The sequence below is a fragment of the Peromyscus eremicus genome, chromosome 1, assembly GCF_949786415.1.
Source record: "Peromyscus eremicus chromosome 1, PerEre_H2_v1, whole genome shotgun sequence".
Lineage (NCBI taxonomy): Eukaryota > Metazoa > Chordata > Mammalia > Rodentia > Cricetidae > Peromyscus > Peromyscus eremicus.
Genome location: NC_081416.1, coordinates 162,476,011 through 162,493,320, shown reverse-complemented (window position 1 = coordinate 162,493,320; position 17,310 = coordinate 162,476,011). Strand labels below are relative to the sequence as shown.

Sequence of the window (17,310 nt, the reverse complement as noted above, 5' to 3'; positions counted from 1 at the left end):
ACAGTGCCACTTCCTTTAGGGGCCATTGTTTTCAAACCACCCCCCCCACCCCCCATGGGCCTATGTATTTTCCACCAAGATGTAGCTGCCCACTAGATCTGTCCTACTTTGCTGGAGACTAGAGACACAACGTGAGTGTGCTATATCAACTGAATGAAAAAATAATGAATGGAATGAGTGAATGAAACTCCATCCATCATATCATGGGACACAGGTGATAGTTCATAAGCATTAAATTGATACCAGCGGACAAAAGTTGATAAAGGAGAGAATGGAGCACGAGGTGGAGAATGCACACAACTGGACAGTTTACTCCTCACACTCGCAAGATTTGTATTGCCATACAAGTACCACAAACTGTGCAGCTTACAAACATCAGAGATTTATTCCTTATAAAACAAGAGGTTAATCAGTGCAGTGGCAGATTCAATGTCTGATGAATGATTATGTCTTCACAAATGATACTTCCTCATGTGGGAGAGCAAGCAAACCGCCTTCCTTGGGTGTCTTGTATGAGGGGCATTACTCCACTTTGTGAAGGCCCCACCCCATGACCTAAGCCATTCCTAAATGTGCTGGCTAGTTTTAAGTCAACTTGACACAAGATAGAGTCCCCAGAGAGGAGGGAGTTTTAACTAATAAAATGCCTCTATAAGATGGGGCTGTCGGCAAGCCTGTAGGGCATTTTCTTAATTAGTGATTGATGAGGGAGGGCCAGCCCATTGTGGGTGGTACCAGCCTGAGTAAGCAAATCTAAGAAATCAGGGTGAGCAAGCCTCAGGGAGCAAGTCATTAAGCAGCACTCCTCTATGGGCTCTGCATCGGCTCCCGCCTGAGTTCCTGCCCTTACTAATTTTGATGGTGGAACTGTGAGTGAAACAAGCCCTTTCCTTCCCGAGTTGCTCTGATCATGGTGTCTTATCACAGCAATAGTAACCTTAACTAAGACACTAAACAACTCACCTCCGTGGGACTGGAAAGATGACTCAGCAGACTGCTTGTTACACAACCGTGGGGATCTGAGTTTGGATCCCCAGCTCCCACATAAGAACCAGGAGAGGTGGTGTGCATCTGTAATGACAGTGCTGGAGTGTGGAGGCAGAGACGGCAGATCCCAGGGGCTCACTGGCCAGCCAGGAGAGCCTGCCTTAGTGTTCCTTTTGTTTCCTGTTGAATAAAATACCCTGACAAAGCAACTTAAAGGGCAAACATTTATTTATGCTTACAGTTCAGGATACAGCCCACCATGGCAGAGAATCAGGGCAGCAGGAGCTTGAAGCAGCTGATCATGTTGCACCACAGTCAGGAAGCAGAGAGCAATGCATGGTGGTGCTCAGCCCACTTTCTTTTCACATGATCCCGGATCCCAACCCAAGGAATGGAGCCACCCACAGTGAGTAGGCCTTCCCATCTCAACTGCTCTAATCAAGATAATGCCCCACAGGCACGGCCAGAGACCCAGCTCCTACGTGGTCTTAGGTCTTGCCAAGTTGACCATTGAAACTAACCATCACAGATCCTGCTCAGAAAGCAAGGTGGAGAGTGACAGAAGAAGACACCCAAAGCAGAGCTCTGGATTGTATATGCGCATGTGCAGGCAAGTGCACCCCTCTACACATTGACCTCCCTCCATCCACAAGAACCTACCTGTTATCACCATAGCCTTGGGGATAAGGATCTCAACAGGTGTGTTTGGGAGGGATCAGATGCCACCTTAGCACTTCCATTCTGGAACTCATGGTCTTCTGAAAATGGGGAAGTGACACTCTAGGTCTTCTCAATTCTCATGGGCTGTGTGAGTCATAAGTTCCTCTCTTGGATGCAGGTTCTCAGAGTCTTCTCTTCCTGTCCTGCTTTCTTTACAAACTGGGGACAACAGGGAACCAGATGGGCAATGGCCCAGCCCTTCTGACCACTGAGTTGCTGCAATTTCTGCTAAGAGAGTGTTGGGCAAAGATGGGGGTAAAAGTTAGTTGCCACTTGAAAATGCAGGAAGTGGTGTGTGTGCACTCTCATACGAGAGATAGAGATAGACAGATAGACAGATAGACAGACAGATAGATAGATAAGAGAGAGAAAGACACAGAGAGAGAGAGACAGAGAATGCTAGTTGAGGATGGTGGCTAGACATGCCTAAACCCACATGTATTAGGGTTCTCTCAAGGAACAGGGTTTATAGAATAAATATATACTATACATATGATATATACCATTATATACACATACACGATTTGCTAGAATGATCTACAGGCTGTGGTCCAGCTGGTCCAACAATGACTGCTATCAAATGAAAGGCCCAAGAATCCAGTTGTTGTTCAGTCCACGAGGCTCAGTGTCTCAGCTGGTTTTCAGTGTATGCTGGAATCCAGAAGAAGTAGGCTCCAATGCAGCAGCAGCAGGTGTGGCCCAGATTAAAGGTGCATCTTCCTGCCTCAAAAGATCTGGATTAAAGGTGAATCTTCTCACCTAAAGAGATCCAGATTAAAAGTGGGTCTTCCCACTTGAAATGATGAGGAAAAAAAAAAAAAACCCTGACAGGTGTGCCCATCCCTTGGGTTTTAGTTAATTTCAGATGCAGTCAAGTTAACAACCAAGAGTAGGCATCACAGGGAGCAGACGTGGAATCAGGAGAAGGGAACATGTGGACGGCCCTGGAGGGCTCACAATGAATGGTTGCTTTCAGGCGCTCGTCTTCTGGTATATCTCTGGGTCACTCTTCTGTATGGATCTCAGATGTTTCAAGGAAAACTGACATATGTCAAAGGAGACACAACCTCTTGGGAATATTTTCACTTCCTCCTACCTCCCACCACAAGTTAAACACAGTCTTCTTCTAGGAAATGCTGACCATCTGAGGGTAGATGATGCAAGGCTGGTGTTCCTCACTTCACTTCATCTGTTCACAGGAACCCCTGGTGAGTGGGCGACCCTGGAGCAAGGGGACATAAGAGACAACAGCAAGGGAGAAATAGGTAAGGATGGGCTGTGGCCATGGCTCAGCAGTAGAGAGCCTGTCTGGAATACTCAGTGAGGGGTTGGGGTGGGACTCAGGGGTAGAGCCCCTGCCTAGAATCCTCCAGTGAGGGGCTGGGGTGGGACTCAGTGGTAGAGCCCTGCCTAGAATCCCCCAGTGAGGGGTTGGGGTGGGACTCAGGGGTAGAGCCCCTGCCTAGAATCCCCCAGTGAGGGGCTAGGGTGTGGCTCAGTGGTAGAGCCCCTGCCTAGAATCCCCCAGTGAGGGGCAGGGGACATGGCTCAGCAGCAGAGCACCTACTAATATGAGGAACCCTGAATTCCAACGCCAACAAGAAATCCATCCTGGAACAAGGAAGGACATTTTACTTTTTCCGATAATCTGTGTTATTGTAGTTTTCAAAGTCAAAACTTGAGCACTAGTAGGGAAACAGAGCAGGCTTGGCCACACTCACCCTCCATACACCAACTAAAGACATAAGAAAGAGGGAGATTTAATGTAACTTGGTTACACTGGGAAGAGAAACAAATAGAGGTTCAGTGACCCTCAAGTCCATCTTCATGGTCCTGATGTGAAGTTTAGGTTTAATTAGAGGGCAGGAAGTGTGCATAGTCAAGCAGTCCTGGTCAAGGTGTGGTGGTGCCCATCAGTGACACACCCTTGTTTGGCCCACAAGGTGTTCCAATGTGTTGTCAAAACTGTGTGGATTCTACCTGGGTGGTGAGTTCATCCTGTAGGTGTTATTTGGACTTTAGCTTTTCTGTTACCCCAACATGGGAGTCCTGTGGAAATTATAATTTTTTGGGGGCCCTTTGTCCCCAAAAGTCTGATAGCCCAATGAAGGTCACAAGGACCTCTCTCTAAAATATCTCCTCTCCTGCGAGATAGGTTACATCTCTGGCAAGTCCCACTGTATAGTACCTCAGCCTCCATTTCCCCAGGTCTCCTGGGAGTGAGACTCCCCTCTGTGGCCTCGGTGTATTTTTGCTTTTGTTGTGTTTGTTTTGGTTTGGTTTGTATGTTTTGAGACAGGGTCTGCTGAAGCCAAGGCTGGGCTGAAACTCACTCTGTAGCTGAGGTTGACCTTGGAGTCCTGATCCTCTTGCCTCCGACCCCTAAGTGCTGAGATTGCAGCACACTCTACCGTACACAATTTAGGTGGTGCTGGAGATGGAGGCAGAGCTTTGTGCATGCGAAGCAAACACTCTACCAAGTCTCCAGATCCCTTGGAGGGATTTAAATGGAAGAATGTTCACATCCGCCCCTTCAGAGCAGCTGTCCACCCAGTCTGTGCCTCCTCCACTGAGGCTCTGGGCTGTGAGACGCTCCAGGGGCCTGAGATCCATCTCCCACTGGATGTGGTGCTTTGGGAACACAGCCCAGGTGTGTTCAGAGAGGGTGTGCCCATGACAAACTGCGAAGGAGGGAGGAGAGCCTGGGTACCCCCAGCCTGCATCTGCCAGTTCCTCTTCTCCCCTATGCGCTACATCCGTCCCCAACTCCACCAATATCATCAGCCTCAGGGGAGGCTCTGGGGGCTCTGGATGGAGCAAACCCATTTTCACTGGGCAGGACATGTCACTCAAAGGCCAAGGTCAGTGCAGAGAGGGAGAAGATGGGATCAGACCCCACACGGGTGAATTAGGGGGAGGCAGTTGCCTTCTTTGGCCTCAGGAGGAGATCTGGGTGGCTGATCTTCAAGGTCCAAGCTCCTCCCAAGGCAGCCACTGTCCTGGCCTCCCCCTACTTCCGGTAGGGCTTCCTCCAGGCCTTGCACCTCTTAGTTCCTCAGAGAAGAGCCCAGAGAGTCAGACTTCTGGTGGCCCTGCAGCTTCAGCTCGACATGCTGCTGTTGCTCTTGCTGCTCTGGGGAATGAAAGGGGTAGAGGGTGGGCCTGAGGCCCTGGAGGGTTACACCCTGAGTGTGGAAAGGGAGGTGGGGGTGCAAGAGGGCCTGTGTATCCTTGTACTTTGTAGGTTCTCCTACCCCGAGGGGAAATGGACTGACTTAGACCCGATTCATGGATACTGGTTCCGTAGTGGAGCCAAAACAGGGAGTGATTTCCCAGTGGCCACAAATAACCTACAGAGGCCAGTACTGAAGGAGACCCAGGGCCGATTCTTCCTGCTGGGAGACCCACAGAAGAACGACTGCTCCCTGGACATCAGAAAGACCAGGAAGGAGGACACAGGCTCATACTTCTTTCGCCTGGAAAGAGGAAAAATGAAGTATAATTATATTTTGAACAAGATGACTCTGCATGTGACAGGTCAGACATGGCTTGCAGAGAAGCCACCAGGGAAAGCCATGGGTGCCACAGGGCAGGCCTGGGATAGGACTCCATCCTGGGAGCAGCTGGGTCTGAGCATCAGGGCTCAGAGGAGGAGCTGGATCAGAGCCAGGGCTTCCCCTGAAGCTGCACCTCACCCCTCCTGATCCATTTGTCCCTCTCCTCACCAGCCCTCACTAACACCCCCCACATCCTTATCCCGGAGACCCTGGAGGCTGGACGTCCCAGCAACCTGACCTGCTCTGCGCCTTGGGCCTGTGAGCCCCCCACCTTCTCCTGGACTGGAACCTCTGTGTCACTCTTGAGCACCATTGCCATTGGTTCCTCAGTGCTGACCATCATCCCCCAGCCCTGGGACCATGGCACCAACCTCACTTGTCAGGTGACCCTGCCTGGAACTGGTGTGACCACAAGGACGACCATCCATCTCAATGTGTCATGTGAGGCTGAGCTGAGTTGCCTGTTTTGCTAAGGCAGAGTGGTCCCCAGGGTGGTGTCAGGGTCTGGACACTGGGTTCTAAAATCCTGATAAGGGGACTTGTCAGGATGCTGGCCCCCTGCCATACCCACCTAGACAGCTGCTGGGTAAGAGGGTGACTGATGAATCCACTGTGTCATTCTCTCTTAGATGCTCCAAGGAATCTCACTATGACCATCTCTCAAGGAGCTGACCCAGGTAGGAGCTGCCCTGGGTAGGAGATCTGCACCTCTTCAGCTCAGGGCGGGGCTTATTCTTCCTCACATAGGACTCACCTGGAGACGGAGGCTGCTTGTTGGGGAGCCACTGAACCATCCCCTCTGAAGCTCCTAGGTGTTTGCACCAGTCAGTATCCACCCCTCACTCCCCTAGATCTGCACACGCCCCTTGCCCACCACAGGCACATGGTGACATGCACACAGCAGAACCACACTGTCCAGGACCTTCTCTCCATTTATGGATCTGCCTGCATGCCCCCAATAGTTATGCTCTGGGTTCTTGTGCAAAGAGACACAGCTGCATGGTTAGACACTTCGAACACATAATACTGTTCTCAGAAGCTCGGTCTCCAAACTGTAAGGGACCAGTGTCCTGTCCACATAGGCTGGCTGAGCCTGGCCTTGTCCCCCTGAGGTTTGAGAGGAACAAGATGTCAGTAGCAGAGATGATCTTTGTTCTCCATGACTGCAGTACCTAGCACAGATGGATCCAATTCTGTGGGTTTCTAATACCCATGGGCAGCAAAGGCAGGGAGTCCATTTTACCACCAGCAGCAAACAGTGACTAGGTCTTGTATCTATGACCACAAGTGTGTGTTCCTGAGTAATAAACTAAATGCAGGGAATGTGGCTCAACTGATGGAATAAAAATAAAAATAAAAACAAAATCTTGCCAAGCATGCCCAAAGCCTTAGCTGGGTTCCATCCCCAGGACCCCATAACCTGGACATAGTGGTGCAGACCTGCACTTGGGAGGTGGAGGCAGGAGGATCAGATGTTCAAGGTCATTCTTGCTACATCATGAGTTTGAGGCCAGCCTGAGCTGCTCAAGACATTGCCTTCAATTTTCTCTCTTTCATCCCCCTACCCCAGTTTGTCTGACTCACTCTCATCATCAACTCCAAATGTATGCCTGGATCACTTGTTCTCTCTAATTTTGAGACTTAGAGTCAAGTAGCTCACACTGAAATAAATAAGTTTAGATTCTTGCTGTGGTGGTAGGTGGAAGTCTGTGTCTTCCTTTTTCCTTTCTGCCCGTTGCTGTCAGTCCACCTCTCTGGATTCCAGAGTCTCTTCTCTTAATCTCGTCACAATGACTGTCTCTTTCTCTACAGAATCCATAATCCTGAAGAACGGCTCATCTCTTTCCGTCTCTGAGGGCCAGTCTCTACGCCTCTTCTGTAGCTCTGACAGCTATCCCCCTGCGAACCTGAGCTGGACCTGGGGTAATCTGAGTCTGTGCCCCTCGAAGCTCTCCAAACCTGGGCTCCTGGAGCTGTTTCCAGTGCATCTTAAGCATGGAGGAGTGTACACCTGCCAAGCTCAGCATGCCCTGGGCTCCCAGCACATTTCCCTGAGCCTGCATCCACAGCGTGAGTGACCTGTGGGCCAGAGGCGGGCAGCAGGAGGAGGTCAGCTCCTGTCCCATCCGTGCAGTGTTCCCAGCAGCCCCCGCAGCTTCACAGGGGAGCGTAGCTCCAGCTTGTGCTGAGCTGTGAGCTCGGCCTGTAAATATCCAGAGCCTCTCTGTCTTATTGCTGCTGCAAGGAGGGTGTGTGGGTCGGGGTTGGGGGCGGGAGTCACCTCAGGAAGCAGCACATCCTGAGGAGAGCGACTGGGACTTAGACGGGTGAGCTTTGCGCACAAGCTCCTTGCTTCTGCAGGCCAGGAGGAAGGGGCATTTGCTAAGAGCATAAAATTCAAGAGGAAACTGAACCAAAACAAAACAGCATACAAACAAATGGACAACTCAGTAGTCAAGCCTATTTTAGACAGGGCTCTACCACTGAGCAGCACTGCCAGCCCCTCACTGGGGGATTCGAGACAGGGTTCTACCACTGAGCAGCACTGCCAGCCTCTCACTGGGGGATGGTAGGCAGGCATTCAACAGCTGACCTATATCCCCAGCCCTCTTTTTAATTTTTATTTTGAGACAGTTTTACCAAGTTGCCCAGGCAGTCACTGAACTCAGTCTATAGCCCAGACCCCCCTTGAACTTGAGATCCTCCTGCCTTAGCCTCAGAGTTAGCTGGAATGACATGCATTCTTCATTACATCTGGCTGTGATGAAACATTCCTTTGCCTGTTTGTGAATCTGGGGTTGGAACCCAGGTCCTAACATATACTGAGATACACTTAATGATCCAATTAAAAGTGCAAAATAATCCTATCCTGGACAAGTCAAGTCAAACTGCCGCCTAGCTCTTTGATGTCCCCTCTGCCATCTCGGGTCCTTCCACGGCCCCTTCCACGCAGGTCCCTGAGCTAGGGACGAGAAAGCAGGAGGTCCAGCCTCCTGCATGGCTGGGGTGGGGAGGAAAGGAGGGGAGAGAAGGGGAGTTTTCTTAGAGTTCTCTATCTGCAGGCAGTGCAGCGCTATCAGAAATGACTGTGGGGGCCTTTGTGGGTGCAGGAGCCACGGCCCTCCTCTTCCTGTTTTGCTGCATCCTCCTCCTGGTGTGAGTATCAGTGTCGGTGGGGACGGTCAACCTGGGGTGATGAGGGACAAGCCTGGTGCCTGACCCTGAGCCCAGGCCTGGAAGAGCGAGCCTGAAGTCAGGGGAGCCTGAAGTCAGGGGAGCTGTGCTTTAGGTGTATGGTCGGTGTGTGGGACTCTGGAGTGTTGCAACCCTCAGGCCCCACTGTCCCAGATGGTGGGAACCACCTTTCAGCACAGGAGCCTCTGGGACAGGACCACCTGCCAACCTGACCATCCTCCAGAGGCTTAATTGCAAGTAGAGGGTGGGGGGAGAGTGCCAGCTGCACCTCCTCCTGCCCACACTGAGAGGCCCCTGGTGTCCTTGCATCCAGGGTAAGATCGTATAGGAGACCAGCCAGGCCAGCTTCAGCAGCTCCGGATCCAGATGCCCTCAAGGGCTCTGTTTCTCAGGTGAGTGACCCATGTGCATGTGTTCAAACCCAACATCCTCCTGCCTGGACACCATCCCTGAGATGGATCCCAGATTGTTCTGCTGAGTGTGGTTCAAGTTGGATGTCCTGCATGCAGACCTCTCCAGTCTGTTCCCCAGTTTGATAATTGCAGACCGTGTCCCCCACACTGCTTGCCCTCTGGCTGGGCAGAGAGGAGGACTCAGCTTATCTTTCTCTTTTTCTTCTGTTCTACCTCAAGTTCATAGGTTCTCATCTGGTCTCCCTCATCAGGACACCAAGGTGCAGGACCCTCTCTGTCTTTTGGCCCCTGCCATGACTGAGACAGACAGACAGACAGACAGACAGACAGACACACACACACACACACACACACACACAGAGAGAGAGAGAGAGAGAGAGAGAGAGAGAGAGAGAGAGAGAGAGAGAGAGAGAGAACCTGTCTGTCTGTCTCTCCCTCTCTCTTTCTCCTCCTTTATCTCTGCCCCTCCCTTTGCTTCTTTCTCTACCCCTGTCTCTGTTTTTCTCTGTTTCTCTCTCTTCCTCTCTTTTCTCCCCCCTCCCTCTATCCTCCCCTCCCCTGTCTCCCTCTGTCTCTCAGACTTTCTCTGGGTCCCTCTTCCTCTTCTTTCTTTCTCTCCTTTCCTCCCTTCCACGTCCTCTCTCTCCTCCTCTTCCCCTCCTCCTGCTGTCTTCCTCTTTCATCTTCTAACTCTCCCTCTCTCTGTGTATTTCAGTGTCTCTCTCTGTCTACCAGTCCCAGTGTGTCCCTCTTCCTCTTCCTCCTCCCTCTTCCCTGACCCTTGGCTTCCCTTACCTGCTACCAGGAGCAAGCTATTAGTTTTATCCACTTGCTCTGTATTTGGATTTCTGCTCCCTGACCCCACTTTACATAGTAACATCTCCCAAAGTTCTTATGAAGGGTGGTCTGACTCTGTAGCTGCTCAGCTTTGCTGCTGTAACAGTAAAAACACCATAGGCCATATGCAACTGGTGAGCATGCCTTGTGCTAATAAAGCTTTATTTGTAAAAATAAACCATAGGCTGCATTTGACACAAGGGCTGATTTAGAACATAAAAGCCCAAACTCCTCAGCTCTGCATGGCAAGATGGGAAGCTTGCCTCAAACGCAAATTTTAAGATGTTGCCGAAGTATCAGTCATTGAGTGTGTGTGTGTGGGGGGGGGGTTCAAAGGTCAACTTTAAGTGTCAAGAGTCATTTGGTGGGGGAGGCTCTCCCACGAGGCCTGGGGCTTGCAGATTAGGCTAAACTGGCTGGCAGGGACCCCAGGAATCCTCCTGTCTCTGCCTCCGAGCTCTGGATTTTATGCCTGCAGACCATCCCTGACCTTTTATAATGGGTTTGGGGAATCGAACTCAGGTCTTCAGGCTTGTGCAGCAAGTCTTTACTGACTGAGCCATCTCCCAGCCTTGATGCTCCTTTGAGCTTTTCCCAGATTCGGTGAATACTGCCCCCCACCCCCCCATGCTCCATCCTTGGAATCTTCTCTGTGGTCAACCTCCAGGAAGTTCTGAGTGCCTCTGGGAGGGCTTTAAGTAGCAGAGTTCCATGTATCCTTGTTTTGTCTTTTTCCATGTGTGTGTGTGTGTGTGTGTGTGCGTGTTTGTAGAAATGTGCATGCATTCAGGTGTACATGCAAGTGGAGGCTTGAGGCTGATGTAAAGAACCATCCTCACTGGCTCTTCCACCCTATCACTGAGTCAGTGCTACTCAGTCAAACCCAGAGGTGGCTGACATGGCTAGTCTCACTAGCCAGCTTGCTGTAGGGAGCCCCTACCTCTGCCTTCTAAAGTTAGAATTACAGGTGGGTCACCACACCCACTTGGCATTTATGTCATTCTGGGTATCCTAACTCTGGCTCTCACGTTTCTGCAGCAAGCACTTTACCACTGAGCCATTGCCCCAGGTCCATCCTTCCATCCATTTGTGAAATACGGAGTGCTTACAAGGAAGCCAGCAGACCAGGTACCAGGGACCCATCTCTGAAGATACTTAGAGAACCGTGAGCTTAGCCGTGTTTTAGTCTAGACAGGCAGTTATCAAACCACTCAAACAAACAACAAAGACCAATATATGAGCATGACGTAAAAGAGACATTTATTGTAGGAAAACGAAGGTACAAAAACTAGGAAGTGCTGGGAAGATAGGCTATGTGGTCAGTTTGTTTACTATCTCTCATCTATCTATCTACCATCTATCTATCTATCTATCTATCTATCTATCTATCTATCTATCCTCTATCTATCTGTCTATCTATCTGTCTATCTACCTACCTACCTATCCATCTATTATCATCTATTTATTTATCTATCTATCATCTATCTGCCTATTTATCTGTCCATCTATCATCTGTCTGTCTGTCTATCATCTGTGCTCTAGATTTTGGTAACCCCATGTAACATAAAATTCACTGTTTTTGCCCTTTTCACATACACAGTTGTGTTACAGATGCCTAGGACTTTTTCATCTTGAAAAACTAAAACTATATACTGAGCAACAGCTCCTACTGCCTCCCTAGGCTTTCCTCCCCAAGCCCCTGGCATCCGCCACTCTTCCCTCCCCCTCCCCCTCCCCCTCCCCCTCCTCCTCCTCCTCCTCCTCCTCACCCCCCTCTCTGTGAATTTGACTTTTGCAGATACCTTCTATGTAGGACCACACCATATTTGTCATTTTGTGACTGTTTTTTTTTTCATTTAATACATGTACTTAGGATCCATCATGTTGTAGCATACTACAAGATTCCTTGCTGTTCTAGAAAGTTGGTAATATTCCACTGTATGTGTATGTACCACAGTTTCTTTAGCCAACTTCTGAGTTTCTTCTACCTGTTTGCTATTGTGATGTGAACATTCATAAATGTGAAAGATCAAGATTGTATTTTCAATTATTTTAGACATATACCTGCATTGTTGGGTCATATAGTTCTACTTTTCATTTTTTGAGAATTTGTCATACTGTTTTCCATGGTGGTTTAACCATTTTACATTTCTCCATGTGTTCATCAATACTGGCTATTTTCTGTTTTCTTTTGTGTTAATTTAATAGTGCATAGCCTAATGAATGTGAGGTGGTATTTCTTTGTGGTTTAAATGTGCATTTTTCTAATAATAATAGTATCTCTTCCCCGTCTTTCTGGAGAAATGTCTGTTCCAGGTCTTTGTCTATTTCTCTGGTTGGGTTGTTTGTTGTTGAGGAATTATAGGTATTCTTTATCTACTCTGGCTCTTAGTCCTCACCTGATGCATGGCTTCTAAATATTTTCCGTAGGTTGAATGTGGTTTTGGTTAGTGATGAGGGAGATTGGATTCTACCATTTGATTACTCCAGATAGAGGGAGGAGCAGGTACCAATTCTTAGAAACAGGAGGCAGCCAGCGAGTGGGAAAGCAACCACGAGGGTGGTGTGAAGAGACAAGAGAAGCACAGGCCACCACAGGAAGTAAGTTTGGAGAAGTTGAGCGTGTAAATCATGTCTGAGCCAACAGACCACTGAGTGCAAGAAGGAACAATCTAACCCCAGCCTCCGTGGAGAAGGAACAGTCATCCAGCTGTAATTCCTTTTTTTTTTCCCAATTCAAAAGCAAAGAGTCTTTGTATTGTTACGAGTTAATTCGGGACTCTCTGTCCATCTGATGCAGCAGCAGAACAGGAGAGACCCTGAGTAGCAATGGGGCAGGTTTTTTTTTAATTAATTTATTTATTTTTCTATTATCAGCTTGATACAGTATAAATTCTTATCCTAATAGTGAAATGTTTCATTGAGGCTTGCCCAGTAATTGAGTAAAACCAAAACTTATTATAAGCCACAGTCATCCTAGGGTCCCCCCTGCTATATAGCCTCCCTGGTTCTGTGGGTTGCAGTCTGATTGTTCTTTGCTTTCTATCTAGTATCCACTTATGAGTGAGTACACACCATGTTTGTCCTTCTGGGTTTGGGTTACCTCACTCCAACTGTAATTTCTGTGGATGCTTCTGGATGCAACAGGCAGGAAAAACTTTAGCAAGGGAAGGACAGAGGCAGAGGCGTTAGGAAGGAGGCTGGAGATGGTGTGGAGGGATTCTGGACTGGCCGCTGGATAGCTAATGAAGCCAAAATGAAGAAAGTAAGGATGGGCTGAAGGTGGGGTTTGAGTGACAGGAGATGAAGGGCAATAAGCGAAAGAGGTTGGAAGCTGGATCAGATGTTTGCCTTGAGCAGACAGGAGGAGACAGGTGCCCATCACTGAGGGTGAAGAGACCACAGGACATAGTCTGGGGCAAAAAGGAGGAATGCAAAAACAAAAACAAGAACAAGAACAAGAACAAGACAGTCACAAAAGTTCAAATACTCTCACTTTCTTCATTTCTTTCTCTGTTTCTTTCCTTCTTTCTTATTACTATTATTGCTTAATTACATGTGTGGACACACATGCTTGAGTGCAGTACCCACCGAGGACAGAAAAGGGAATCAGATCTCTGGAGCTGGAGTTACAGGTACTATGGATGCTGGGAGCCGAACTCTGGTCCTCTGGCAGAGCAGTGTATTCTCTTAACCTCGGAGCCATTTTCCTAACTTTGAGTGTATTGCTTTGCTGTTTGACAAGGGTTGAGGGTTCAAGCTCCAGGCTCACAATGTTCCCCTTACGATTTTTTAGATTTATGAGTTTTCTTTCTAATATTTTTATTATGTTTGTTTGTTTAGTGTGTGTGTGTGTGTGTGTGTGTGTGTGTGTGTGTGTGTGTGTGTATGCATGCCAGGGCGTGCATGTGGGGGTCAGAAGAAAACTTTCAGGAGTTGGTTCTCTCCTTCCACCATGTGGGTCCCAGGGATTGAACTCAGGTCATCAGGCTTGGCAGCAAGCTCCTTTACCCCCTTAGCCATCTTGCCAGCCCAGCTTAGAAATTTTTAGCTTGAACATCACATCAAAGCAATACCCGTTCTGTGGAAACCATACTTCAAAGTTTGAGTTTTGATTATTTACTGGTACCAGCAGCATGTGGTACAATACTCTCCTGTGATTCTGGGCAGTAGCCATGTGCCACAGCCCCCAGTCCATAGCCCCAAGGCCATGAGGTGTGTGGCCCATGGTTTTTCTTTTCTTTTCTTTTTCCTTTCTTCTTTTCAAGACAGGGTTTCTCTGTGTAACAGCCCTGGTTATCTTGTAACTCGCTCTATAGACCAGGCTGGCCTCGAACTCACAGAGGTCCACCTGCCTCTGTCTCCCAAGTGCTGGAATTTAAGATGTGTGCCACCACCAGGTTCTGTCCTTGGGCTGCCATGGGGCTGGCTGGCCTCGCACGTTCACATTGACCCATGCATGCAGCTCTAAGTTGATGAGTAGTCCCAGACAGTAAACATCTGGCTGAACCTTGAGCAGTCAGAGTACGTGCAGAAAGGGAGCTACTGCAAGGACTATGTCTTTTGTTCATGGCCCTCCCAGAAACTGCTTGCTCAAGTCTCAGGAAACTGAAATTGAGGCCTGATCTCTGGGAGAAGACTGACAGCCTGTCATGGCATCTGCTCGGTCCTTTCACCTTGATACAGACTTCTTGCCTCTGTATTCACACATGTACCCACACCACACACAGATGTAACACACACATGAAGAAGAAAGAGCCACGGTCCTATGTCTAGCACATCCATCCCACCTTGGACTATCCAACAACCATGTACGAATCTCACACATGTATTCCTAGTACAATACCAGGTGTTGGAGTCAGAAGAACTGGTTATGGTTTTGACAGAGATTTTGGTTTGGGTTTCTCTTTATGACCTGTTATGATTGTCCAGACTGGCCTGGAACTCACTGTGTAGTCCAGGCTGGCCTTGAACTTGTAGCAAGTTTCCTGCCTCTGCCTTGAGTCTAGGATGGCAGCTGTGCACCAGCTTTGCCGGGGAGTCTGGACAAGTTGCTTGCCTGTTTCCATCTCAGCTTCAGATCTATAAAATAGAGGCAAAAATAGTATCTTGCTGGTGGAGCTAGGGAGACTGGGTGCTTGTTATTAAATGTTTGGAGAATGTAGAAATGAGGGTGAATTCAAAAAAAATGCACACGGGTGACTGGAGAGCTGGCTCAGTGGCTAAGAGAGAGTATATTTCTAGTGGAAGACCTAAGTTCAGTTCCCAGAACCCACATCCAGCACTCACAGCCTCCTTTAACTCCAGCCCTAGGGAATCATGCCCTCTTCTGGACTCTGTGAGTACTACACCATATGTGCATACACCCTTACACACATACTTGTAATTTAAAAATTAAGATGTATGTTGGTGAGTGGATGAGGGGTCCCAAGGGTCCCTGCTGTCCTACCCTGACTCTCTTTCTCCCTCTCTTTACACAGAGTCCCCTGGTTGAACCCCAGGCAGATGACAGCTTCGAACCCCTGCCTCCCACAGTTGAGGCGGCCCCCTCATCTACAGAGGAAGAGGTACATTATGCATCCCTCAACTTCCATGAGATGAAGCCCAGGAATCCACAGGGGCAGCAGGACACCACCACCGAGTACTCGGAGATAAAGTCCCACAAGTGACCTGCATGGCTGTGACCACGGTTGGAGGGAGCCCAGCTGCCACAGGGTGAAAGAGACACCAGATGCTGGCTGGTTCTAGAGAAGGAAAGAGTCCACCAGGTCAACATGCCCTGCACATGACTTCAGAGCTGCTCCTGCATCACACAGGAGTTCTGCTACTGCTCATGCCCCTGCACTCCCTGTCCACCCAATCCCCAGGCCCTGGCAACCACCATTATGCCCAGGAAACCATAAACTTGACTTTCTTTCAATTGTATATGTGTGGATGTTTTGCCTGTATATCTGTTTTGCTTGTATATCAGTGCGCTGCTCACATGCCTGTTGTCTGCAGAGGTCATCACATCCCCTGGAATTGGATTACAGAGGGTTGTGAGTTGCCACATGGGTGCTGGGAATTGAACCCCACTCCTCTGCAAGAATAGCCAGTGCTCTTAACCACTGAGCCATCTCTCCAGTCCCAAGACTGATGTTTTTAGATTTAACTTTTACTTAAAAAATAGCATGTATTATTTACACCATGATAAGTTTTGTTGTATTTCCTTCCAAGTATATCATGTATTTTGGCCTTGTTCATCGCTGTTACCTTCTCCTGTCTGTCTTCTGTTAGTTGCTTGTCCCTTTCTCTACCCAAACAGTCTGCTTTCTAATTTCATGTTGTATGTATTAGTTCATTTTCTTACCTTTGTTGACAAAAAAAAAAAAAAAAAACCTGACAGAAACATGAAGGGTGGAGAGGTTTATTCTGGCTCATGGTTTCAGTATCATGAGGGAGGCAGTGTGGTACTCAAGACAGTGGGTACATGTTGTGGAAGCTCCACACATCTTGGTGGATCAGGAAACAGTGGGCTTAGGCCAGAACCAGAAGTAGATATCCGTCTTCCAGGCCCAGCCCCAGACACCTATTTCTACAATTTGGGACACATGTCTGAAAAGCTCTGTAGCTTTAGAAAATATTACCACCAGCTGGGTACCAAGTGTCCAATACATAAGCCTGTGTGGACCGTGTACATTCAAACCAAAACTAGGTGGGTGAATGGTAGCTAGAGAGATAGGCAGACAGATAGAGAGACATGATAGAAAAGTAAATGGACGCCGGGCGGTGGTGGCACACGCCTTTAATCCCAGCACTCGGGAGGCAGAGGCAGGCAGATCTCTGTGAGTTCGAGGCCAGCCTGGGCTACCAAGTGAGTTCCAGGAAAGGTGCAAAGCTACACAGAGAAACCCTGTCTCGAAAAACCAAAAAAAAAAAAAAAAAAAAAAGAAAAGTAAATGGTAGATAGATGATAGAAGACAGATAATAAGATAAATGGTGGTAGATATAAGATAGATACATAGACAGAGAGCGAGATAGAAAGATAAATCATAGACAGTTTGACAGAGATGCTGCTCCATTCTGCTTTGCTATTTGGAATGCACTGATGCACACAGCTCAGAGAAAGTTGCAGACAGAGCACTGTGGATGCTTAGGAGCTGTCCAAAGTGTCGTAACTTAGTGTCCTTTTCCAGATTTTTTAAAACAATGAACGTTCTTTGGGAAGGAAAAGCACTTTAGAATAAAAAGCATAAAGAAAGAAATTAACATAAGAGGAAACACTGGTAATACTTAACTTTTTTTTTTTGGAAATTTTTTCACTTTTCTGTGAACATACAACTGAACTGAACCTGTATTCGTGCTGTATATATTATACCTATCACTGCTGATTAATCTATACTTTTTTGAGTCGGTGTGATGGTTTGAATGAAAATGGCCCCTATAATTCATAGTGAGTGGCATTATTGGAGGTGTGCCTTGTTGTAGGACATATGTTACAGGGGGTGGGCTTGGAGGTTTTGGAAGCTCAAGCCAGGCCCAGGGTCACTCTCTCTTCCTGCTGCCTGCCAATCTGGATATAGAATTTCTTCTCCAACACCATGTCTGCCTATCTGCCACCA

General features: G+C 48.3%; 1 protein-coding gene across 1 annotated transcript; it reads left to right on the top strand.

The window, feature by feature from the left end:
* Nucleotides 1–1,246: 1,246 nt before the first annotated feature.
* On the top strand, nucleotides 1,247–16,461 carry LOC131926593 (sialic acid-binding Ig-like lectin 12). The gene is made up of 9 exons (XM_059282165.1): nucleotides 1,247–1,301; nucleotides 2,907–2,972; nucleotides 4,759–5,244; nucleotides 5,436–5,705; nucleotides 5,894–5,941; nucleotides 7,077–7,334; nucleotides 8,327–8,420; nucleotides 8,773–8,851; nucleotides 15,190–16,461. The coding sequence occupies exons 1-9, from the start codon at nucleotides 1,247–1,249 to the stop codon at nucleotides 15,376–15,378; spliced, it is 1,545 nt and encodes a 514-aa protein (XP_059138148.1). The 3' UTR covers nucleotides 15,379–16,461.
* The last annotated feature ends 849 nt before the right edge of the window (nucleotides 16,462–17,310 follow it).